Source organism: Erinaceus europaeus, chromosome 8 (assembly GCF_950295315.1).
Source record: "Erinaceus europaeus chromosome 8, mEriEur2.1, whole genome shotgun sequence".
Lineage (NCBI taxonomy): Eukaryota > Metazoa > Chordata > Mammalia > Eulipotyphla > Erinaceidae > Erinaceus > Erinaceus europaeus.
The window spans coordinates 20,207,587-20,234,996 of NC_080169.1; the positions used below are offsets into that span (position 1 = coordinate 20,207,587).

At 40.3% G+C, this 27,410-nt stretch overlaps 1 protein-coding gene across 4 annotated transcripts in view; it reads right to left on the reverse strand.

Moving 5' to 3' along the window:
* RGS22 (regulator of G protein signaling 22) overlaps positions 1-27,410 on the reverse strand; it is a 194,574-nt gene that overhangs the window by 36,365 nt on the left and 130,799 nt on the right. For all 4 annotated transcript variants that reach the window (XM_060196009.1, XM_060196010.1, XM_060196011.1 and 1 more), the window contains 5 exons: positions 23,548-23,742; positions 12,980-13,072; positions 7,399-7,571; positions 1,772-1,934; positions 976-1,134 (listed from right to left, as the gene is read on the reverse strand). In XM_060196009.1, the coding sequence (XP_060051992.1) occupies positions 976-1,134; positions 1,772-1,934; positions 7,399-7,571; positions 12,980-13,072; positions 23,548-23,742 (783 nt within the window). The remainder of the gene's footprint in view (positions 1-975; positions 1,135-1,771; positions 1,935-7,398; positions 7,572-12,979; positions 13,073-23,547; positions 23,743-27,410) is intronic.

The window sequence follows — 27,410 nt, forward strand, 5'->3', positions numbered from 1 at the left end:
TGAAGCGACTCCCCTGCAGGTGGGGAGCCAGGGCTTGAACCGGGATCCTTAAGCCGGTCCTTACGCTTTGCACCATGTGCACTTAACCCGCTGCGCCACCATCCAACTCCCGAGAACTCTATATTTTTAATTGAGAAAGAGACTGGACTACAGCACAGTGTCCCTATAGATGATGTTCTACTTGTTATTTTCTTCATTGTATCTATGCAGTGCCAGGCCTCAAACCCAGTGCCTCATACATGCAAGGCATATACTGTGCTAGTGAGTTACTTCCTCAGTCTTTGATTCTACGCTTTCTAAAATTATGTTATTTTAATGAGGTATAGAAGGATAGATTAGATAGATAAATAGATGGATAGATAGATAGATATTTACCAGAACACTGACCAGCTCTGACTAATGGTGGTGTCTGGGGACTGATCCTGGGACCTTAGAGCCTGTGGCATGAAAGTCTTTTCTTTTTTTTTTTTTTTAATTAATTAATTTTTTTTTTTCCTCCTCCAGGGTTATTGCTGGGCTCGGTGCCTGCACCATGAATCCACCGCTCCTGGAGGCCATTTTTTCCCCCTTTTGTTGCCCTTGTTGTAGCTTCGTTGTGGTTATTATTATTGCCCTTGTTGACACAATTCGTTGTTGGATAGGACAGAGAGAAATGGAGAGAGGAGGGGAAGACAGAGAAGGGGAGAGAAAGACAGACACCTGCAGACCTGCTTCACCGCCTGTGAAGCGACTCCCCTGCAGGTGGGGAGCCGGGGGCTCGAACCGGGATCCTTACGCTGGTCCCTGCGCTTTGCGCCACGCTTAACCCACTGCGTCACCGCCCGACCCCCATGAAAGTATTTTCTATAACCACTACACTGTCTCCCCAGCCTTCTACACTCTTAATGACCACTGTGCCATCCAGTGGATATGTGTATCTGATGTTTTGAGATGCACTGTTAATCACTATCCAAAGATTTTACTAACTGATAATACCTTTATCTTTTGACGTGATGCAAACTGTTCACTTGCAAGAAACAATGGCAGCCACACATTTTCCAGTCGATTTAGGACGTGCTTCTGGATTTCAACTAGAACAGGTGCATCAAGCTGCTCATGGAGAATCTTTCCCCAGCCACCACTTAATTGCATTATCTAAGACAGTAAAAATGAAGCAAACTATAAATTTCTGTCTTGGTAAAACAACAATAATACTGTAGTCATTAATTTATTATCATGTAATAAATTAACTCCTCTATCGTAAAAAAAAATATCTAAGTTCTTGGCAAATGGAAACAGTTTCTGGGGACAATATAATGGCAAAGAGAATTTTTCAAAGATCAATTATGTTTGGGGTGATACTGCTGAAGAAAACAAGCAAGAACAGAGCTGAGGCTTAGTGTCTAGTAATGGCTGTTTTTCTGCTTGTTGGAAGGTAAAGGATCTTTGTCCACTTGTTTACCACTTATCTTTACCACCTAGAAAATTATCTTCCATATATCAGAGGGACTTCTATTTGCTGAATGAATGAATCATCAAACAAATGAAAGTTCTCTTTATCTTATAAATTAATTTTTTTTATTTTAAAATGTGTAATTCTTGATAGAATTTCGAAGATATTCAATTTGTTGACACTTAAGGATATTTAAAAAATAAAGATATGGAAAGTGTCTAACATGTAAGTTATAAAAGCAAAAGAAAAAATACCACTTTCAGGTGACTGGCAAAAAAAAAAAAAAAGAATTATTGCCTTTCATACCTGAATACAGAAAATATGTTTACATGTTAATACCTGGTCCTGCTGTTGTGGTGAAGCTGGACTACTGGGTCCAAAGAAATATTTCTTATTAAGATATTTATTTTTGATATGTATAGACTTTGCTTCTCGTTGTGTCTGATCTCTGTAAGATATTCTTCGGAACTGCTCGATGTCTGTCCAGCACATGAGGTCCATGCTAAAATGAAAACAACAAAGCACAGTTCTTATTTATTTTTCTCAATTCTGCCAAACACCAAATCATTCACTGCTTTGACAGAAGTTAAAAAGTGGTTGTCTTGACTAAATAATACAATTGATCTGAACATAAAACTAATGAGTATATTTTATCTCTGAGTCTTTTCTAGATCTTCTAGGTAAAATCGATCATAGTCCTCAGCCTGTCTAAATACACAGATGAACAGGAGTAGTGGGGACCATGAGAGACTATCATCACTCCTAGTAGTGTCTCTTAATTTATTCAATTAGTAATGGACTCAATATTATAATATGAGGATTTAAAATTTTTTTTAAATATAGGGAAATGGCTTGTAGTTACCAGAGATAGAGGGTAAGGAAAGGGTGAATCTGAAGAAAGCAGTACAAAGGTACAAACCTCCATTCAAAAAATAAACATGATGATTATAGCTAACACTGGTATGATATATAGGAAAATTCTTGAGAGTGGATCCTAAAAGTTCTCATCACAAGACTTTTTCCCTTTTTTACATTGTATTTCTATAAGGTGAATGTTAGTTGATACTGTAGTGGTAACCATTTCACAATATATGTAAATCAAACCATTATGCAGTGTACCTTAAACTGTGTTGCTTTGCCATGTGGGCAGCCCAGGTTTGAGCCTGGCCCCTACTAAATTAAAGGAAGCATCAATGCTTTTTCTTTCCTCTTTTTTTTTTTCTCCCTCTTCCTCCTACTTCCTATGTCCCTCTACCTCTACCACCTACCCTTCTTTTTTTTCTAATTTTTAAATTTTTTTCCTTTATTGGGGGATTAATGTTTTACATTCAACAGTGCCGGGAGCCAAGGCCTTAGCTAAGACTCTCATATAGCTGGTGAGAGGACATTCCGATCATTGGAACTGAGATTACCATCTAGCTGTTTGGAAAGTCGCTCACCCACCTCCCTCCCCCACTACCTTAGCAGAACTTCCTCCTTGTTTATGCATAAATTGTGGCTGTAAAATAAAATTTTCAGAGCTTGATCAGACCTCCTGTCTTGCTCTCATTCTTCGTGTCTCTTGTCCCCTCCATTCTCTCGCCCCCTACCCTAGGTTTCCGTCGATAACCCCGCAGGCCGGGCACAACAGTAAATACAATGGTTTGCATATGCATAACATTTCTCAGTTTTCCACATAACAATACAACCCCCACTAAGTCCTCTGTCAATATCTATAATCTGGGAAAATGACCCCCAGACCTATGGACATCTAATTTTTTAATAAGGGCATCCAAACTATTAAATGGAGAAAGGAGGGTTTCTTCAATAAATGGTGCTGGGAAAATTGGGTTGAAATGTGCAGAAAAATGCAACTTTATCTCACTAGAAATGAGAGTAAACTACAAGTGGATCAAGGACCTGGATGTTAGACCAGAAACTATCAAATACTAGAGGAAATATTGGTAAAATGCTTCCCCACCTAAATCTCAAGGACATCTTTGATGATACAGACCCAACTGCAAGAAAGACTAAAACAGAAATAAACCAATTGGGACTACATCAAATTAAAAAGCTTCTGCACAGCAAAAGAAACCATCACCCTAACAGAGAGACCCCTAACAGAATGGGAGAAGATCTTCACATGTCATATATCAGACAAGAGGCTAATAACCAAAATATATAAAAAGCTCACCAAATTTAGCAACAAACAAGTAAATGACCCAATTCAAAAGTGTGGAGAGGATATTAACAGAATATTTACTACAGAAGAGATATGAAAGGCCAACAGACATATGAAAAATTGCTCCAAGTCACTGAATGTCAGAGAAATGCAAATAAAGACAACAATGAGATAGCATTTCATTCCTGTGAGAATGTCATACATCAGAAACAACAGCAACAAAACTGCTGGAGAGATTGTGGGGACAAAGGAACCCTCCTGCACTGCTGGTAGGAATGTAAATTAGTCTGACCCCTGTGGAGAGCAGTCTGGAAAACCCTCAAAAGGCTAGAAATGGATCTACCTATGACTCGGCAATTCCTCTCCTGGGGATAAATCCTAAGGAACCAAACATACCCATTCAAAAAGATTTGGTTACAACTATGTTCATAGTAGCATAATTTGTAAAAACCAAAACCTGGAAACAACCCAGGTGTCCAATAACAGATGAGTGGTTGAGTAAGTTGTTGTCTATATCCACAATGGAATACTACTCAGCTATTTCAAATGGTGAATTCACCTTCTTCACCTCATCTTGGATGGAGCTGGAAGAAAGCATGTTAAGTGAGATCAGTCAGAAAGAGAAGAATATGGGATCATCTCACTCACAGGCAGAAGTAGAAAGATCTAAAAAAAGACACAATAAAGTACTTAATCAAATAGTTTCTACTTAGATCTAGAAACACCCTCCTCGCCTACTTCCTATTTCACTTCCTTCAATTAATCTAAGTCTAACCCTGTCAGATAAAGCAAGGACTACAAAGGCTGGATAAGGGCAAGACTGGCACGTTTTAATGATAGCCCTTTTTGTCACTTCCAGGTTACCCCATCATCCAGGGCTCTAGTCAGAGAATCCTGGGATTCCCACCTAGATAAGATGGGCCTTGACCTCTTAACAGATTTCTCTTTCTACCATCACTGGTCATCTCCATCAAGAACAACAACGTAGAGGCTCTTGTGGGGCTCTATAGGACCCTCCCTCAATGTAGAACAACAATGGTTACAGACTGCCTCACTCGCCAAAGGGAGGCTGGGTCAGCAGTGGTCATACTCTACCACTCAAGGAAGACTGGTCCTGAAATGAGTACAGCATAGAATGTTTCTAGCTATGACCATGGAACGGAAGCTCAGACCTACAGGGATGCAGAGGTTACATAGGCTCCTGTGCTGAATATGGGCGCCAAGTCAGATCAGTGGGGTTTATAATTAATGGTATTTGTATACTTTTCCCATATTTGGGAGCTATGCTTTGCCCTAATCAAGCTTTCTAGTCCTATTCCCAACTCTGACACCATCTCCCCAGACAGTATTTTTAGCCTACCTGCATATTAGGCTTGGACAATATTTAGTAAAGTTATGGGACTTCTTGAAGTATACTTAAAATAGACTTCCTAGCTTCTTCCAACTTGACCCCAAATCTCATCTGCTATATTTTTACCTTTGGGTTCCTGATCATTAAACAATTTGTTCTGCTTTGCATCTTAATGCTTTTTAGCCATCAGGTTGCAGATGCTACCATGATGTCAACCTGACTTCCATGGACAGGTATCTTGGACCCCCACCTCTCCAGAGCCCTACCTCATTAGGGAAAGATAAAACAGGTTGGGGGTCTGGATCGACCTGCCAATGCCCATGTCCAGTGGAGAAGTAATTACAGTAGCCAGACATCCCATCTTCTGCACCACATAAAGAATTTTGGTCTATACTCCCAGAGGGATAAACAGTAGGGAAGCTTCCAATGGAGGGGGTGGGATATAGAACTCTAGGGGTGGGAATTGTATGGAATTGTTCCACTCATATTCCATAATCTCATCAATCATTATTAAATCACTAATAAAAAACAATGGAAAATGGTGGGGAGGGAGATTACTCAGCAGACAGTGCAAGACTTGAAAGCTTAAAGACTTGGGTTTAACCTCTGGCACTAAATAAGCTGGATCAGTGATATAGCTGCTCTCTAAAAACAAACATAAATCTTAATAAATAAATATGGAAAATTACTATTGCATGTTTGGCAAAATATTAAAAATTTTCATCACAAAGAAAAGAAAGTATGTATGTGAAACTTGGCTCTTTGGTCTAGCCAGCTTTTGCTGTCTTAGGAGAAAGTTACTGAAAAAAGATCTGACCAATATTTTAGTTATATTAGATAAATATGTTCTAAAGTTTCAAGATTCTATGAAAAATTTTTTCATTTATGCATTAGCTAATAAAAATCACAAGATATCAGACAATAACTTGGGTCCACCTGCATATCAGATGTCAGGCTCAGAAGAAAAAAAAGGACTAGTATAGTCATGGGCCCTTTGGAATATAACTAAAGTAGGACTACTATCTTCAAAACAGAGACCTCAAATCTTTATCTGCAATATTACAGCCTTTACATTCATGATTAGTCAACAATTTGTTTGGCTTTATATGTTAACTCTTCTTTCAGCCACCAGGTTCCAAATGCTACCATGATGCCAACCAGACTTCCCTGGGCAGACAACCCCACTAATGTATCCTGGAGCCCCGCTTCCCCATAGCTCCTGCCCCTGTAGGGAAAGAGAGAGACAGGCTGGGAGTATGGATTGACCTGTCAAAGCCCATGTTCAGCAATTATAGAAGCCAGACTTTCCACTTTCTGCACCCCATAATGTTCCTGGGTCCATATTCCCAGAGCGATAAAGAATAGGAAAGCTATCAGGGGAGGGGGATGGGATACAGAGTTCTGGTGATGGGAACTGTGTAGAGTTGTACCCCTCTTATCCTATGTTTTTTTGTCAGTGTTTCCTCTTTATAAATAAAAATAAAAAAACACAAGATATCACAGAAATTTCAGTAGTTTAGTGAGATGTGCCATTTTCAGAAATGATAATTTAGAAAGTTACTGTCTATAAATGTGAAAAAAAACTAACAGAAAAAGAAAAGAATAAGACATATTGGTACTAAATATTGGTGCCAAATATAGGGAAAACAACTCACCTGGGAGAGTGCATACCATAGATGAGCCCTACCCCGAAGCCCCAGCACTACATGGGAGTATCATGGATAGTGCCAGGGTTGCTCTGTGGATGGTGAAGGAGTGCTGTAGTGCCTCTCCTCTCTCTGTCTGTCTGCCTCTCTCTCTCTAATAGTGAAAAACTGGGCCTGAGAGGCTGTGCAGTACATAAGTAAAGCCCTGGGCTTATTCTCTGTGCTGCATTTAAAAAGTAATTAGTTTCAGCCAGGGACAGAGAGTAAGAGAAAGGAGAGACACAGCAGCACTGCTCCACCACTCAGAATACTTCTTCCCTTTTCAAACATTCCTATATGGTGGCTGAGGGCTTGAACCTGGACTCTCATTCATAGTTATGTGCACTGTACAAGGAAAGACCATCCAGCTCTGAGAAATACATTTTTTTTTTCCTCCTCCAGGGTTATTGCTGGGCTCAGTGCCTGCACCATGAATCCACCGCTCCTGGAGGCCATTTTTTCCCCCCTTTTGTTGCCCTTGTTGTAGCTTCATTGTGGTTATTATTATTGCCCTTGTTGACGCAATTCGTTGTTGGATAGGACAGAGAGAAATGGAGAGAGGAGGGGAAGACAGAGAAGGGGAGAGAAAGACAGACACCTGCAGACCTGCTTCACCGCCTGTGAAGCGACTCCCCTGCAGGTGGGGAGCCGGGGGCTCCAACCGGGATCCTTACGCCGGTCCCTGCGCTTTGCGCCATGTGCGCTTAACCCACTGCGCCACCGCCCGACCCCCGAGAAATACATTTTTTTAGAAGACTACATTCCTTACCTTGAAGAATGAGCCTCAAGAAACTGACGAAAATGTTCGAATTCCAATTTGTTTTTAAGCAGATCATTAAAAGTAAAATGTTTATATTCTTCAGGAACATTATTCCAATATTCTGTTTGTTTAGAAAGACCAGGAAGGGGAGAAATACCAGTTCCAAGTTCACTTGTAGTGTCCTAGTGAAATAATACTTTTAATAAAAATCTCTTGAACTCAACAAACTATCTCCAAAGTCTACCTAAAAACCATCAATGTCAATACCACTTAATAATTTAAGAGCAGTAGGTAAAAGAATTTAGAATCTGATTCTATTCCAGTCTCTTCAAAAACATTTAATAAACATTCACTAAATACTTCTTTATGAAATATTAATGTTATTAATTTTGTTAGTACAGAAGAAATATGCCTTTTACAACAAAAAGATAAACAAAACCATGCACATCCAGAGATAATCTATATTAGCCTTATATAGATATAAGACAAAATTTTTTATAGACGGTCCAAAAAGGGTGACAGAGGACCTAGTGGGCTTTGTATGTTATATGGAAAACTGGGAAATGTTATGCATGTACAAACTATTGTATTTACTGTCAAATGTAAAACATTAATTCCCCAATAAAGAAATTAGAAAAAGAAAAAAAATTATAGACAAAATAATATACCTTTGTGTGATTCTGTACCTTGATCCTTTAAAAAAAAATATATATATATATAGTGTGTGGGGGGAGGGCAGGTGATAGCTCACCCAGTCGAGTGTATACTTTACCATGCGTGAGGACTATGGTTCAAACCCTGAACCACCATGTGGGGGCACTCTCTGTGGGGGTAAGGAGGAGGCTGGGCCAGTGTTGTGAAGTTTCTTTCTCTCTCTCTCTCTTTCTCTCCCTCTCTGTCTCTCACACTGTGAGAAAAAAATATGTGTGGGGTCAAGGGCAGGCGGTAACTCACCCAATAGAGCACATAGGTTAGCATGCATGAGGACCAGGGTTTAAGACCCTGTTCCTCACCTGCAGAGTGGGAGGCTTCACAATGCTACCGGTGTCTCTCCTTTCTCTCTCGATTTCCCTCCCCTTCTCTCTGTCTCTCACTCTCTATTAAAAACTGGGAGGGGGCAACAATGGTAGAGAATGTTCCATCCTCTGAAGGGTGGATGGACAACATACTCTATCTTCCACCCAAGGAAGATGGGTCCCGAAATTGGGGCAACTTGGAATGTTCCTACTCATGAGCACAGACTGTGAGCTCAGATCTACACAGATGCAGAGTTCACATAGCCTCCTAAGCTGAATGTGGGCCCCAGATCAGATCAAATCAATGGGGTTTACAGTCAACAATATTTATACACCTTTTCCATATTTGGGAGCTACTCTCTTCCCTGATCCAGCTTTCTGGTCCTTTTTCTGGCATGACATCATCTCCCTAGACAATAACTTGGGTCCACCTGCATATCAGATGTCAGGCTCGGAAGAAAAAAAAAATAGCATAGTCACGGGCCCTTTGGAATATAACTAAAATAGGCCTACTGACTATCTACAAAATGGAGACCCCCCAAGTCTTCATCTGCAATATTCCAGCCTTTAGGTTCATGATTAGTCAACAATTTATTTGGCTTTATATGTCAACTCTTTTTTCAGCCACAAGGTTCCAGATGCTACCATGATACCAACCTAACTTCCCTGGGCCGATGAACCCACCAATGTGCCCTGGAGCCCCGCTTCCCCAGAGCCCCTGCCTTACTAGGGAAAGAGAGAGACAGGCTGAGAGTATGGATGGACCTGCCAATGCCCATGTTCAGCAGGGAAGCAATTATAGAAGCCAGACCTTCCATCGTCTGCATCCCACAATGACCTTGGCTTAAAGAATAGGAAAGCTATCAAGGGAGGGGATGGAATATGGAGTTCTGGTGGTGGGAACTGTGTGGAGTTGTACCCCTCTTATCCTATGGTTCTTGTCAGTGTTTCCTTTTTATAAATAAAAAGTTTTAAAAATGGGAGAAGGAAGGAAAATGTGTAGGACCAATGGAGTAGAGCAGGCACTGCACTCTTATCACATATAAATGTCATGAACACAGAATATTATCTTACCCAGGATTTAGTTTTCTAAAATCATAGGGCCAGGAATGTAGCTCAGAAGTACATCTCATGTTGTGCATGTGTGGGATCCTGGGTTAGATTCCTGGTACTACATTAAAAAAAGCTACATACAGAGAAGACCTAGTGGGGGTTGTATTGTTATGTGGAAAAACTGAGAAATGTTATGCATGTACAAACTATTGTATTTACTTTTGACTATAAAACATTAACCCCCCCATAAAGAAATAATAATTAAAAGAAAAAAGCTATAGAGTGGCTGGGGAAGTGGCAGCGCCTACATTAGACCCTGGGTTCAATTCCTGGAACCACATATGGCAGAGTTATGCTCTGATCTCTCTTGAAAATAAGTAAATTATTTTTAATTCATAGAGTAATGCAAGATATTTTCTAATAATGCATTATTTAAATATAATCTCTTTCATATAGCAATAGTGTTCGAGTATTTTAACGACCTCTAATATGTTGAGTACAATGTACAAGTCTTACATGGCAAAATACTATAGAGTTTTTTTTTTTTCCTTTGGAAAACTTTTTTTTTCTTCCAGGGTTATCGCTGGGGCTCAGTGCTAGTACTACAAATCCACTTCTCCTGGCAGCTTTTTTGTTGTTGTTGGATAGGACAGAGGGAAACTGAGAGATGAAGGGGAGATTGAAAGTGGGAGACACCTGCAGACCAGTTTCACCAGTTGTGAAGTGACCCTCCTGCAGGTGGGGAGCCAGGGGCTCGAATTGGGATCCTTGTGCAGTCCTTGTGCATTGTACTGTGTGCATTTAACCAGGTGTGCACAGCCCTGGAAAACTTCTCGGATGGATAGGTAGACAGACAGACAGACAGACAGGCAGGCAGGCAGGCAGGCAGGCAGGCAGGCAGACAGACAGGCAGGCAGACAGATGGACAGACAGAGCTATCCCAGCACTGAAGCTTCCTTCAGTGGAGGTCAGGTTCAATGAATCTGGTTTGCATGTATGGCAAAGCAACACAATATCCAAGGGAACTATCTTGCGCAACACAATATCCTAGGGAACTATCTTGCCATTCTGGAAAATACTCCTTCATGTAATTTCTCATATAACTAAATTATATATTTGTTTTTGAAAAGCATCATATAATGAAACAAACTACTAATATTTCCAAAGTCAATTCCCCATAACTAGAAGGATTATGGGGGTTATGGTAGTTTTAGTTCATTTGAATTTATTAAATTCAATAAAAGTTTTAAAATGCAAGTTTATAATGTTCTATCTTTATGTGTTTTCATTTATCCTCTCCAACTACTTAGTATCATCTCAAATAGAAAGCATCTGTATTGGGTTGGGGAGATAGCATAATGGTTATGCACAGGGCTCTCATGAGCTCCCAGGTTCAATCAATCCCTAGCACCACCATAAACCAAAGCTGAGCAGTGCTCTAGTGTCTTTACTACTCTCTCTCATTAAAATGAGTAAGACTTTTTAAAAAAGAGAATAGCTGTGTTCATAAGATATCTATTCAAAAATTAATTTTACTGCAGGTAAAACTTTACTATAAAATAATTATAATATATATGCAAAAACTAAATAAAAACTCATCTGAAATCTCACCACTCACAGCTAACTATCTTTAATATTTTGGTGAATAGCTTTCCAAATATATCTCCTTTTACACATGTGTATACGTGTAGAAATACACACAATATTAAAGAAATATAATACTGGGTTTTAAAAAAAGTTTTTGTTTTAATTTAGTTTCCCTTTTGTTGCCCTTGTTTTTTATTTATTGTTGTTGCAGTTATTATTATTGATGTTGTCATTGTTAGGACAGAGAGAAATGGGGAGAGGAGGGGAAAATAGAAAGGGGGTAGAGAAAGATAGACACCTGCAGACCTGCTTCACTGCCTGTGAAGCGACTCCCCTGCAGGTGCGGAGCTAGGGGCTCAAACCAGGATCCTTATGCTGGCCCTTGCACTTCGCACCACGTGTACTTAACCCATTGCGCTACCGCCCGACTCCCTATAATACTGTTTTTATTCTTATCCTTTTTATATATAATAATAGCCCTTAAGCATTTTCCATGTCAACATATATGCACCTAAGTTATCTTTTTTTTTTTAATTGCCAACAGGGTTTTCATTGAGATTGAGATTTGGCGCCTGCAATTCAAATCCACTGCTGCTGACAGCCATCCCTCTCTTCCTCTCCCCTCCCCTCCCCTCCCCTCCCCTCCCCTCCCCTCCCCTCCCTTCCCCTCCCCTCCCTTCCCCTCCTCTCCCCTCCCTTCCCCTCCCCTCCCCTCCCTTCCCCTCCCCTCCCCTCCTCTCCTCTCCTCTCCCCCCTCCCCTCCTTTCCTCCCCTCCTCTCTCTTCTTTCCTTTCCTTTCCTTTTTCTATTTTATTTGATAGGACAGAGAGAAATTAAGAGGGGAGGAGGATACAGAAAGGGAGAAAGGAAGATAGACACCTGCTGACCTGCTTCACCAGTTGTGAAGCAGCCCTCATGCAGAGTGTGGGCTTGAACCTGGGTCCTTATACGTGGTAGTGTGTGTGCTTGACTGGGTGCACCACCACCTGGCTCCCAAGTTATCATTTTTATGTAGCTATATATAACTGTGACTTTATATATCTATCACTGAAGCTAATGCTAAAGTTTCAAATTTATAAGTCAAAATGGCATGTTTGATATCTTTTTAAATTCCCCAAATTCTCTTCATCTTTCTTCTTTATTGTTTTGTCTATAGCTGGCACACAGCTTTCTTTTCTATTTGAATATTCAATTTAATTCCTTTGTGACATGACAACAAATAGATATTTCATACAGAAAATAACCAGTTAGAAGTTAATGGATATAAAGTGGTTAGAAGGTTCTTAGTTAAGGGACATGAGCATCTTAGTTCTCTGTGTCACCTCATTTACTATTGTTTGGCTTTGGTTTAATATTTATTTATCGCAATATTTTATTTATTCATTTAATGAGAGAGAAAGAAAGGAAGAAAAGAGAGAAAAGAAAGGAAGAAAGAACCAGAGGATTGGTAGAGATTAAATCTGGGACCTCAGAATCTCAGGCATTAGTCTTTTGCATAAATATTATGCTATTTCCCAGCACCCTATTTTTATTTATTTGAGAAATATTTTATTTATTTGAAAAATATTTTTTTTATTTATTTATTTTTGAGTGATATAGGAGAGAAGCAAGAAAGGGAACCAGAGAATCAATTTGGTACATGTGCTACCAAGGATTGAACTAAGAAACTTATGCTTGAAAGTCCAATGCTTTATCTACTGTACCACCTCTTGGACCACTGGCTTTCTTTCTTTTTCACTTATGTGGCTTTGTTTTTAAATCTGTAAGTAAAATGTGACACCTATCTAATGTAACATGAAATGAAAATTGCCCCTTCCCCAACTTTATCAATGCATGATTTTCTAAAGAAATGCTTTTGTTTACTAATCCTCCATAAGATCAAATATATATATATATATTTTTTTTTTTTCCTCCTAAGGAAAGAATTATTTTACCTTATTTTTCTTGGAACGTGCTTCTTTGTGCAAAGCCTGTATCTTTCTGAAGTATGTGGAATCTAGCTGTCGAGTTTCTTCCACCAGTTCCACCTAATAAATTTGTAATAAAGCTTATAACATAAATAGAATGTGCATTATAAAAAAGGTAGAGAAAAACATACAGTTTTCTTGTAATGTTGGGTGAAACAAATTTTCCAGTACAGTGAATTATGTTTGAGGCAAAGACAAGAAGACAAATATAGTTAAAAATATTTGTTATAGCAAAGTTGACTTCAAATGCATATGACAAAAATATATACATTTCTATATGATGGTGTATTACCACAAAAGATAATTCTTTCTTTTTTGGACACAGCATTAAACTAGCAAACTATAGGATATGTTGGTTTACATTTCCAGTTTCTGTTCAATGCAAAAGGATAACGGCCATAAAAGACACAACTAGTTTAACGATAATTCGTAGAAAAACGAGAAATGAACAGACTCCACTGTTACGAGTCTGTGAGGAAAGGTATTTACACTTGTAGCAAGAAAGAAGTTAGTCAATTTTTTAAAAATGTTTTTTATATTTATTTTTTTTCCCTTTTGTTGCCCTTTTTATTGTTGTTGTAGTTATTATTGTTGTTGCTATTTATGTCGTTGTTGCTGGATAGGACAGAGAGAAATGGAGAGAGGAGGAGAAGACAGAAGGGGGAGAGAAAGATAGAGAACTGCAGACCTGCTTCCCCGCTTGTCAAGCAGCTTCCCTGTAGGTAGGGAGCCGGGGGCTCGAACCCGGATACTTACGCCGGTCCTTGCACTTTGTGCCACATGCGCTTAACCCACTGTGCTACCCCCCGACTCCCACTAGTCATCAAATTAAGCCTCACAATGTCTTCAAATGTGTGTCAAATTATTTTGGATAGTCAGGAGAACAAAACCGTTTTCCTTTTTTTTTTCTGTTGCAAAAAAAAAAATCAGACTGAGAACTTTTTGTATTTAACCTCGTTTTGGAAGTTTTTGTTGTTATCTATATAGTCCAATTATCTGGACTTTAACTGAAGTTCTCTGGTCTGAATGAAAGGAAGTTTCTAGATTATTAAAAAAAAAAAAAAAGGGTCAGGAAGACAGTTCACTGACTAGGGCACATCCCAGCACCACATGGGAATGCCACAGAACTGAGGGAAGTCTGGATGCTGTGGTATTTCTCCCTCTGTCTACCTGAATGAAAAGTCAGCCAGGGAGTAATGAAATTTACATGTGTGGAAAGCTCCAGTCACACACACACACACACACACACGCACACACCATAAATAATCCCTTGCTCTTCATAACAATCTTCTTCTAGCGTTTGCCCTTCTTCCGTAGCCAGTCAACAGCGTCAGGTTGAGCCTGATGTAAAGTTTCAAGACCTCCTTTGAATCTGGAGAGGTGGCAGTCATTGACTATGTGGGTCATGGTCTGTCTGTAGCCGCAGGGGCAGTTCGGGTCGTCTCTGGCTCCCCAGCGATGGAACATAGCGGTGCACCGGCCATGGCCTGTTCGATAGCGATTGAGGAGGGCCCAATCATAACGTGCTAGGTCAAAGTTGGGTTGACGCTTGCAGGGGTCTGTGATGAGGTGTTTGTTCTTTACCTCAGCTGACTGCCAACTCTGTTTCCAAGAGTCTGGAACAGAGAAGTTCAGTGTAGGCGTAGGAGACCAGACTGGGTGACGAGACGTCAAGCGTTGGACAGGGTGGGCGAAGATATCCGCGTATATTGGCAGGTTCGGTCGAGCGTAGACGTGGGAAATGAACTTAGATGATGCCGCATCCCGACGAATATCTGGCGGGGCGATGTTGCTAAGAACTGGCAGCCATGGAACTGGGGTGGAACGGATGGTTCCAGAAATTATCCTCATGGAGGAATATAATTTGGAATCGACCAAGTGGACATGGGGGCTACGGAACCATACTGGGGCACAGTATTCTGCAGTGGAATAGCATAATGCTAGAGATGATGATCGTAGTGTGGAAGCGCTCGCGCCCCATGAGGAGCTGGCCAGTCTTGGCAATGATGTGATTCCTCGCGCCCACCTTTGCTGCAGTTTTTATGAGATGTTCGTGAAATGACAGAGTGCGATCTAGAGTAACACCAAGATAGACTGGCTGGGCTTCATGCCGGATTCTCGTATCGCCAAGCTGCACATTAAGCTCACGCGAGGCTGAGGCATGGTGTAGATGGAAAACAGATGATACCGTTTTTGCAGTGCTAGGGATTAGTCGCCATTTTTTACAGTAATCAGATATCAGAGACATGTCTTTCGTGAGTGTTTCCTCGAGGATGTCGAACTTGGATGCCTGAGTTGCACAGCAGATGTCATTGGCATAGATGAACTTCCTTGAAGAAGTTTCTGGGAGGTCATTGATGTAAATATTAAATAGCGTAGGAGCCAGAACAGAGCCCTGGGGGAGGCCACTTGAGACAAGTCTCTATCTGCTAGACTTGTCACCCAGATGCACCCGGAATCTTCTGTTTTGGAGAAGAAACGATATAGTGTTGGCCACCCATAGAGGCAGGCATCTTGAGGTCTTGACTAGGAGACCACGGTGCCAGACCCTGTCATAGGCTGCTGTGAGATCAACAAAGACAGCACCCGTCTTTAAATTCTTCTGGAATACATTTTCTATGTAAGTTGAGAGGGCCAGGGCTTGTTCGCAGGTAGATCTTCCTGGGCGGAAACCAGCTTGGGCGGGTGATAGGAATTTCTCTGTAAGAGGAGAAATACGTGACAGAAGCAGCCTCTCAAGGAGTTTGTAACACATGGAGAGGAGAGAAATTGGTCTATAGCTGGTGGCCAGTGTTGGGTCTTTCTTTGGTTTCAAAACTGCTATTATCTTTGCATGACGCCAAATTTTGGGCATAGATTCAGATTCCAAGATGTGGGACAGGAATGAAGTGAGCCACTTCTTTGCTGCGGGGCCCAAGTTAAGAATGAGTTCTGGGGTGATGTCCAATGCTTGACGTCTCGTCACCCAATCTGGTCCCCTATGCCTACACTGAACTTCTCTGTTCCAGTCTCTTGGAAACAGAGTTGGCAGTCAGCTGAGGTAAAGAACAAACACCTCATCACAGACCCCTGCAAGCGTCAACCCGGCTTTGACCTAGCACGTTATGATTGGGCCCTCCTCAATCACTATCGAACAGGCCATGGCCGGTGTGCCGCTATGTTCCATCGCTGGGGAGCCAGAGACGACCCGAACTGCCCCTGCGGCTACAGGCAGACTATGACTCACATAGTCAACGACTGCCACCTCTCCAGATTCAAAAGAGGTCTCGAAACTTTACATCAGGCTCAACCTGACGCTGTTGACTGGCTACGGAAGAAGGGCAAACGCTAGAAGAAGAAGTTATCATAGCCAGCAGCTGTTCCCGGTTTAACCCTCTTCAAAGCGTCTTCCAGTTCAGACAGTGTAAAGGGAGAGAGTTTTGGAGATGGACAAGATAAATGGAAGTTTATTTCCCACTCATGGGAAATTTCTCTTTTCCAGACTGGGTCGATCTTAGCACGTCCAACTTGAGTTAGGTGACTGGCCACTGAGTTTGGAGATACGGGAGGATGGGAGGGGGTTGGCTACCGGCACCCAGACTATGAAGAAGCTTCCAGGCCTTCCTACTTGAGTGGGTGAAGTTCAGACTTTCCGTGAGTTGTTGCCAGCGGGCTTGGCGTGATGCATCCAGTGAGGCAATGAGATGGTCAGCCACATCTGGGTCGCCCGACTCATCATACTGCTTTAGTAGTTGCTCACATTCAGCATCAAGACAAGGCGTATAGTTAGCACGTCTCTCACGAGGAATGGCTTGGGAAGCTGCTTTGAAGATGGCTTGGCGGAAGCGCCTGTAGGAATCTTCAGAGGGGATAGAGTTAATTGGAATTGCAGGAATAGATTTGTTGGTAAGATCACTGAACAGACGCCAGTTTGCTTTCTGAAAGTTCCATCTTACTTTCTCCGAGCACAGAATCAGTAGGAGCTGGAGACCAATGTGGATGATAGCTGGGCGGTGGTGACTGTGCGGGAAGATCTTGAGAACGTGTCTCATAGCGGGAAAGGCTTGGCCGTTGACTGTGCTAATCCAGCACAGGTCAGGTGACGAGTCTTTATTCCATCTAGCACTGTGAAAAGAGCCTGGCTGTTTGGGATCGTATAATAGGGAGAGGTCATTCGCTGAAGCCCAGTCGGCTAAGATAGAGCCGTCAGCACGAGTGGAGGAATATCCCCAGTCTTGGTGATGACTATTAAAGTCTCCAATGTAAACGGCTGGGTGTTTCGGGCTAGGCAGGACCTCATTATCCCATGAGGCACTGGGAGGCTTATATACGTTGATGAGCTGAATAGTTCCAATAGTAATGGAGTCGTAGAAGGTCGAAGAGGCCGTATGGTAAACGTCCGCAAGACATGATTTGGCGTAGATGGCTTGGCCGTGTTTAGGATGGAGATTATAGCATATTAAATTGAATCCACTGATGGTGAATCGAGCAGCTTCATCGACTGCTATATGTGTTTCTTGTAGGCAAATAACATCTGCCTGATGCTGTATCGCCAATTGACCAATAAGAACGTGTTTGGCAAAGGACAGCCCCTCAACATTAAGTTGGAGGACTCGAAGAGCAGGACCAACAGCTTGAAAGCTGTCAGGAGCTGCTTGTTGCTGGCTTTGAAAGTGACTGGGATCCATGTGGATTCAGTCGGCTAGGAAGGATCATCAGTTTCCCCAATGAATGGGTGGGTACTCACGGGATGCACCACGGGAAGGTCGATCCAATTGCATAACAATAATTCCTAATATCAAAACATTTAAAAACTGTATTTATTCTGCTGTCAGTGAGGCTTTCTCTGCTCTAGGATTTTTCAGACAGAGGTAGAGAGACAGATACAGAGAGGGGGAAAGATTCCATAAAACTGAAGCTTCCTTCAACACGGCAGGAGTCAGGCTCCATCCTGACTCAGGAACATGACAAAGCAAGTGCACTATCCAAGTGAGCTATCTTGCTGGTCCTAAGAATTTATTATTGTAGATTGAACACTGGCTTATAAAACTTTAAGATGTCAGGAGTATAGCTTCACTCCTAGATAAATGTGTGCACAACTCATCACCTCCTCACCAAAGTTTCTATGCACTCCTTCCCCCGATAATCACATTTGTTTTCTAAGAGTCTAGATCTAATAGATGGAACCTTTTTTTTTTTTCAATAGAACTACTCAGCTCCGATTTATGTTGGTTGGCGGCGGTAGGGGGTGTTGTTGAACCTGGGATTTTTGTCACCTCTGGCCTGAGAGTCTCTTTGAATAAACATTTTGTTATCTACCCCAACCCTTACTTTTTTTTTTTTGCAAGTTCATTTGCTTTAGTTAGATAGAATAGAGGAGGTGAACCCTTTAAAAATATAATAAAAATTGGGGGTCGGGTGGTGGTGCAGTGGGTTAAGTGCACATGGCACAAAGCGAAAGGATCCCGGTTTGAGCCCCCGGCTCCCCACCTTCAGGGGAGTCACTTCACAGGCGGTGAAGCAGGTCTGCAGGTGTCTATCTTTCTCTCTCCCTCTCTGTCTTCCCCTCCTCTCTCCATTTCTCTGTGTCCTATCAATAATAACAACAACAATAATAACCACAACAATGATAAAAACAAGGGCAACAAAAAGGAAAATAAATAAATTTAAAAAAAATTTAATGGAATAAAAATAATTAATTTTAGTCTTACAAATATAAATAAATAATATTTATATTAATTATAATATATAATTATATATTATAATTAATATAAATCATTAATTTTAGTATCACAACTATACTCCCTGGAGCAGCTACTCAGCAGTTAAGACTAAGAATATACTCAACACTCCGCTTCCTCAGAGACCCACCCTACTAGGGAAAGAGAGAGGCAGACTGGGAGTATGGACCAACCAGTCAACGTCCATGTTCAGAGGGGAAGCAATTACAGAAGCCAGACCTTCCACCTTCTGCATCCCACAACGACCCTGGGTCCATGGTCCCAGAGGGATAGAGAATGGGAAAGCTATCAGGGGAGGGGATGGGATATGGAGATTGGGTGGTGGGAATTGTGTGGAGTTGTACCCCTCCTACCCTATGGTTTTGTTAATTTATCCTTTCTTAAATAAAAAATAAATTAAAAAAAGAATATACTCAACAAGTTACACAAAAGAAAGTTAAGATATATCTCTTAATCTTTTCTCCTCTTCTTCTCCTCCTTTTCCCCCTCCTTTTTCTTCCTCCTCCTCCTCCTCCTCCTCCTTCTTCTTCCTTTTCCTCCTCCTCTTCCCTCTTCTTCTTCTTTTTTTTTTTTTACCAGAACACTGCTTATGGTGGTGTAGGGGAATTGAACCTGGGACCTTGGGGCCTCAGGCATGAGAGTCTCTTTGCATAATCATTATACTATCTATCCCCCCTTTAATCCTTTCTGACAGCATCAGCACTATTGTCATCCCTTGATAATCTTTAGAAGAAACACTGTATATAATTAGCCAGGAAATGAAGTGGCAAAAAATATCTATCAACTAAAGGACTATTATTATCCCTATTCTTCTTCTAGCGTTTGCCCTTCTTCCGTAGCCAGTCAACAGCATCAGGTTGAGCCTGATGTAAAGTTTCGAGACCTCTTTTGAATCTGGAGAGGTGGCAGTCGTTGACTATGTGGGTCATAGTCTGTCTGTAGCCGCAGGGGCAATTCGGGTCGTCTCTGGCTCCCCAGCAATGGAACATAGCGGCGCACCGGCCATGGCCTGTTCGATAGCGATTGAGGAGGGCCCAATCATAACGTGCTAGGTCAAAGCCGGGTTGACGCTTGCAGGGGTCTGTGATGAGGTGTTTGTTCTTTACCTCAGCTGACTGCCAACTCTGTTTCCAAGAGACTGGAACAGAGAAGTTCAGTGTAGGCGTGGGAGACCAGATTGGGTGACGAGATGTCAAGCGTTGGACAGGGTGGGCGAAGATATCCGCGTATATTGGCAGGTCCGGTCGAGCGTAGACGTGGGAAATGAACTTAGATGATGCCGCATCCCAACGAATATCTGGCGGGGTGATGTTGCTAAGAACTGGCAGCCATGGAACCGGGGTGGAACGGATGGTTCCAGAAATTATCCCTATGACAACCTTTATTAGAATCATCAAATAAGTAAATACAAAAAAAAAAAAAAACCCAAAAACTTAAGGTTAACTTAGATGCCACTAAAATCCTAGGTGTATTCCTCCCCTAACTTGAGGCCAGATCCCATAAACCTAATATCAGCATTGACACTCGATGTCAGGTAAAGAAAGGACTACAAAGCTGAAAAAGGGCAAGAGACTGGCTCACTTAATGATGGCAATTTTGGTCACTTCCAGGCCATGCCATCATCTAGGGCCCTAAATAAAGTAGGGAATCCTTGGATTCCCCCATAGATATGATGGGCCTAGACCTCTAATAGATCCCTCTCTCTACCATCACTGATCACTTCCATCTGGAACATCAGCATAAGCCCTTCTTCAGGACAGTACCCTAACTATGAACTAGCAGTGGTGACAACTTCCTCATTTTCCAAGGGGATGCTGGGTCATCCTACTCCGCCATGGAAGGAAGACTATTCCTTAAATGAGTGCAGCCTAGAATGTTCCCAGCTTATGACCATGGACTACTGACAGAGACTCAGAGGATACACAGGCTCCCATGTTAAATATAAATCTGCATGAGCCCTGGGTCAGATTGACATGGAAAACAATTAATTGTATTTATATATTTTCTTCAAGTTTGGGAGTTACTCTCTGTCCTGATCCAGTTTTCTAGCCCTATTCTCAACTCAGAAACCATCTTCCCAGGCACTATTTTTTTTAATTGAATTCTTTATTTATAAAAAGGAAACAATGACTAAACCATAGCATAAGAGGAGTACAACTTCACACAATTCCCACCACCAGAACTCCGTATCCCATCCCTCCCCTGACAGCTTTCCTATTCTTTAACCCTCTGGGAGTATGGATCCAGGCACTATTTTTAGACTACCTCCATATTAGCTATCAAGCTCAAGCAAAAATTACCAAAGTCATGGGCCCCTAGGAATATACCTAAAATAGACTTCCTAGCTTCTTTTCACCCCAAAACTCCTATTCCCATCTGCTCTATTCCTACTTTCTGGCTCCACCTCAATCATTTTGTCCTGCTTTATATCCTACTGCCATTTAGCTACCAAGTTGCAGATGCTACTGTGACTTCATTCTGAACTCCCTGGGTAGATGCCGTCACTAGTTATGTCCTAGAAACTTACCTCCTCGGAGTCCTACCCCATTAGGGAAAGATAGAAACAGGTTGGGGGTATGGACCAACCTGACAATACCAATATCCACTGGAGAAGCAATTACAGAAGCCAGATCTTCCACCTTCTGCATCCCTAAACAATTTTGGTCTATATTCCCAAAGAGATAAACATTAGAGGAAGATGACTAGAGGGCTTTGAATTCTAATCCTGTCAGGACCCAAAGAGAGTAGAGAAAAAAAATAAAAAAGAAAAAGACATTTGGAAGTAGTAGGTGTGACTTAGAAAGGAAAAGAAGGCACAATCAAAAAAATAAAAGAGCAGATATCTATATAAATATATATAGGTAGTTATTGAAATAAAAGTCAACTCATATCTGTGATCTTGAGAGAACTAATACAGTTTCCAGTGGAGGGATGGGGACATGGAATTCTGGTGGTGGGAAAGGTGTGGAATTATACCCCTGTTATCTCATAATTTTATAAATCACTACTAAAAATAAAATAAAAAGACTATAATAATGTCCTCTGGGACTAAATGGATGGGACTGGCAGTGATTATGATTAGTGAAGTGAGGAAAGAAGTGAAGGATAACTACAGGGTGATTTCACTCATAAGTGCAATATAGGCATGAACTTGAAAAAAGAGAAAACAGTTATATAATATAGTCAGTCCATATCTATGACACTGGAGAACTATGGCTACTGTTGGAGGGTGGTGGGGGCAGAAGTGGTGCAGAGTTATACCACTACTATCTTATAATCTTGCATCTCTCTCTCTCTCTCTCTCTCTCTCTCTCACACACACACACACACACACACACACACACACACACACACACACACACACACACTCTAGCATACAGTACCACAAAGGAGGAATAAAAATTGTAGCTATGAACATAGGGTTGCATATATCCTTTCAAATTAGCATTTTTGTGTCTTTCGAATGTATGCCTAGAAGTGGTGCCAATATCAAAACTTTTTGGTTCAAGGAAATTAGTTACAATTCTAAATATTTTATTTTAATCATCCTAGGACCACTTCCCTCTATGCCATACACTATAGTTAAAATGAATGGTTTCCCTAGTGCAATATATGTCTTTTTTTTCTCTTCAGTAAAAGGATGCAATATTAATTTTCAGTACAAGGAAAAATCAGGAATGAAAATTCAATTATTTAAGTCTTTTAGTAAGCCAAATGGGTGGTTTTTGCTACATTACTGTAAAGTAACTCAATCCATGTGTTTGGTATTAATTTTACCTTAATTACCCACCCTTTATTGTCTGGTAGTAGACATGACATTCTTGAGAAGACAAGAACAAGGAAGAAAAATACAAATCAGCAGAGTTCCACCTGAAGTGACCTCATCTACTAGGGACATGCATTAACTTAATAAAAAAAATCCTCATGAATGGTTTTAATTTATGATTCAAAAATAAATATTTAAAGAAAGATTTTCCACCCACCAATAAGAAGAGTAAAAGTATTCAAGCACTGAAGCTTAGAATAACCTTGTTTAGAATGAAAAAATATGTGTTGAAACTTTTACCCAATCAAGCAGTCTGACCATCAGAACATCTGTGGGTGCTTTAAAATAGCAAAGTTTAAGTCAAGGAATGTACTTCCACAATACATATAAAATGTTTATATTTTCTGTGGGTGTAATATTTACTATAACTCATCTAGCATAAAATTAAATGGGATTTTTCCATTAATCAAAATGAAAGCCACTACTTAGAACTGCAAGAAGGGACAAAGTCAATATATTATCATGACATAATCTAACTTGAATTCACAGACCAAAACTCAGATTTCTCCCTCCTGACATACTAGTACCGAAAACAAAGAGATGACATCGATTTAAATCATTTATTAGAAGACAATAGGGAAATTGGCAAATAAAGTCAACAGACACTTTCTCTGTCCCAATTATAAGTCAGCCCAATTTTAAAAATTTATTATTATTTTTTTATTCATTGGACAGAGACAGAAAGAAATCGAGAGGGAAGGAAGAGATAGAGATAGAGATAGAAGAGACAGAAGAAGATAGAGACATTTGGACACCTGCAGCCCTGTTTCACCACTTGTGAAGCTTCTCCCTTGCAGGTGATGAGCGGGGGCTTGAACCCTGGTACTTGCACATTGTAACAAGTGTGCCACCAGTCAGGCCAACTCTTAACTCTATTTCTAGACCACAAGAGACTTTTTCATTTTTTTACTGGTATGAGTTAATAGTACTATATTATGTTTCACAGCAAGCCTGAATGGTTTACATACAACTTATCAGTGTCACAATACCTTTCTGTAAGTCACTTGGTCTGATTTTTTCATCATTGTCCATGGCTCAAGAAGGATGAGGAGGATATATTCTTCTGCTGTGTCAAAAAGATCTTCAAATGGTGGTTGTATTTTCATATAAATTTCTCTTTTTTTTTCCTGTTGGAGCCCAATATCAAAAGTTGCTGATGGAGCAACATATGTGGCAAAAAGATACTAAGGAAGAAAGGGGGAAAAGGAAAGGATGTGGGGAGAAGTGTAATGATTAGCAGAATTCTCAAAAAACACATTTTATTTTATTTTTTTATTTTTTTTAATTTTTACTCAATTTTATTTGCATTTATTTTTTTTTATTTATAAAATGGAAATATTGACAAAACTAAAGGAAAAGAGGGGTTTCCACACAATTCCCACCACCAGAACTCCATATCCCATCCCCTCCCCTGATAGCTTTCCTATTCTTTATCCCTCAGGGAGTATGGACCCAGGGTTATTATGGGGTGCAGAAGGTGGAAGGTCTGGCTTCTGTAATTGCTTCCTCACTGAACATGCCTCTTGTTCTATGGTTTTGTTAATGTCTCCTTTTTTAAACAAATAAAAAAATTTAAAAGAAATCCCTTTTCATGATAACAGAGGAATTTTCAGAAAAAAAACACACACACATTTTTAAAGGTAAGAGAAGGCAAACAAATTCAGGTTGTTTTTTAGTTCTATAAACTACTTAAGAAAAAGCAATGAATATTTTCTTTTCATCTTATTTCTTTATCAGTAGTCAATTAATGAATCTTACAGAAGAGGATGTAATCTAGATATTCCAATTTTTCTCAGATTACAATTGTGTATTGTAATTGATTAGAGGTTGCTTTCCCTCATATCCCCTTATATTCATGACTTTTCTACCAGATTTGTTTACTTTCCAAATAAGTTTGAGATGGGAAACATGATGAAAGACTACAGTAGGGCTGAAAGTTGGTTACTAGTTTCTACTCTAAAGAGTCCATCAACTATGTACCACCAACTACACTGCAGCTACATTCAGGGTGTCGCTAATTAATCCTTTCTGCTTAAAAAAAAAATACATCGAGGCAGACACCTTAATTTAGGGAGCTAAGAAATCATATCCATGTGTACTGTAGCCCCAATAAAATGATGAAAGAATTTAAGAAAGTATTTAAACTATTTTTTTTCTCTAAATCTCAATCTGGTGTCCAACAATGTGGAATAGACACAGAAGGGGAGAAAAATTAATGGAAAGATATTCACAAAACTTTCAATTTCCTCCAAAAAGTTTCATGAATGCCTGGTTTAGTCTATTTTATATGATTCTATTCCACCATTTGTCATCAGTCAATAATAGTTATTTAAATCTGCGAAGGAACATGACAGCTCATTTCTTTTTTTAAATGTTATATACTGAGTGTGTCACACCCTGCTCATCAAATTTAAATGTACTCTTACATATACTTTTATAAAGGGTCTATATAATTAAGGGCTGGGAAGATAGCACAATGGTTATGCAAAAAAAAAAAAAAAAGTCTCATGCCTTAAGCATCAAGAGTCCCAGATTCAATCCCTAGCATCCCCATAAGCTAGAGCTGAGCAGAGCACGGCTGTGGGAGAAAACAAACAAACAAAAAGCCAAAACTACTAATTGCATTTTCTTTTTATTTTATGTATTTAAAACTTTAGACCTGATAAAATTCAATCTGACACAAGCAATAGGTGGACAGGGATATGTAATAAATACCAAATGATCATCTTGTTTGACTAGCTTAAGAAAGTCCACATTATTGTTACAAGCATTACTAAGTATCTAGTACATTTCTGACACTTGGATAGGCGTTATACAAGCAGATATTAATGAATAAGACCCAATCACTGCACTGAAGGAGTTCACAGTAGTGACATGGAGATGAAAATTAGTAGTCACAATATAGTATGACACCTTCTACATCTGAGGTATATATAGCAAATATAGCATTCGGTGATTTACTTTTTTTTATTTGTTTCAAGTTTATCTGACTACTGTTTTAGGGGAAGAGAACCAGAGCATCGCTTTGGCACATGTGACACTGGAGACTGAACTCAGGATGGATGACGTGCTTCAGAGTCTAACTTTTTATTTATTTATTTAATTATAAATTTAAGTGAGATAAGTCAGAAAGAGAAAGATGTGCGGAGGGTAGATAGCAAAATGGTTATGCAAATAGACTCTCATGCCTGAGGCTGCAAAGTCCCAGGTTCAATCTCCATAAGCCACCATAAGCCAGAGCTGAACAGTGCTCTGGTTAAAAAGAAAAAAAAAAAGAAAGAGAAAGATGAATAAGGGATGATCCCACTCATTAACAAAAGTTGACAAAGAATTACAGAAAGGGAGCCACAAAGCAGAAACTGAGTTTGGAGTATTGCACCAAAGTAAAAAAAAAAAAACAAACAAAAAAAACACACAACTCTGGGGAGATGGTGAGGGTAGATTTTCAGCTTCATTATAGGGGGTTGGGGGTAAAAACATAGACCATTGGTGGTGGGAATGATGTTAATATACATTTCTATTAACTTATAGTCTTATAAATCACTAATCAACATGAGGGGAAAATTAGATTGAATGTCTCAAACTTTTAGTTGCATAGACCCCAGCTCTGAGTATATATTTATTCTTTCACTCTAAGCACTTAAAGTTTCAAATTGGTAACCTGGGGGGGCAGAACCAAGATGGAAACTTTGGAGCCGCAGCTGCCTTGAGCTCCAACAGACAGCAGCTTGAACTGGGGATCCGGTGGGTAGGGTAGGATACTGGGTTGTCTGTAGGAGGGTGAACATGAGCTGGTCAGAGTGACACCAAAATACAGTCCCATAACTCTCTCTGACAAATGGAGGTCAGAGGGACAAAGGAAAATCCCCCCACCCCAGTACCAGCCCCCAGGGGCAGCGCAGCCACTCCTAGCAGGCTCCCCGCTGAGCTATTTTCTTTTCCAAGATTCCTGGCTCACCAGGGGTGTCATTCCAAGCCTCTTCCTTTAACTTCTCTCTCTCTCTCTCTCTCTCTCTCTCTCTCTCTTTTAAGTGGCTGGAGCTGTTATTTGAGTGACAAAATACCTGACCAATCAGAGCCTCATCCCTACCTGGGAAAGACTACCTGGAGAGTTTTTTTTTTGGATACTTCTTACAATTGACTGTCTTTGCTCAGGCTGCCTGCAGCCAATCAAGCAGTCCAAGCTGAAAACTGAATGTTAGGGGTTTTCTACTTTATTTTATTTTATTTCTACTATTATTATATACACATGTCCCTTTTCTGTCCACCTTCTTCAGGTTGACCAAAATTAATTGTTTTTTCCACTGCTAGGTGACTGGGTGTCCTATCCATTGTGAGAGGAACTTGTTTCTCTCTGCCCCTTCCCTCCACTCTCCTTTTTCCCTCCTCCTAGCTAATTAGAAAAAAAAAAACCTTCTTTTTTTTCACTGCTCTTCCTTTTTTCTTCTTTCTTCCTTCTTTCCTTTTTTTATTCTTTTCTTCCTGCCTCCTTCTTTTGTTTTCTGAATTTACTGATACTTGCTTGTGAATTATTTTGGGGAAGAAATCTGACTCAGAGTGGACTCTATGTGTGTGTGTGTGTCTTCTCTATTTCCCTTTCTATCCCTAGAATTTATAGTGGATAGTAGATTTGCATAATTGTCTATTCTTGCTTTCCCTTTTTTCCTGTCTCATTTTCTTTTGTTTGGTTGCTATTTTTTCTTGGACTGGAGGTGTTGTTTGGATAAATGGTATTGGTTGAACTGCATCAATCCTTGCCTCAGTTACTATTGTAATTTCTGAGGTTGGTGACTTCACTTGTCATAAAGGTATTTATTATAGCGTGGCTTGTACTCAAAACACAACAACTGAA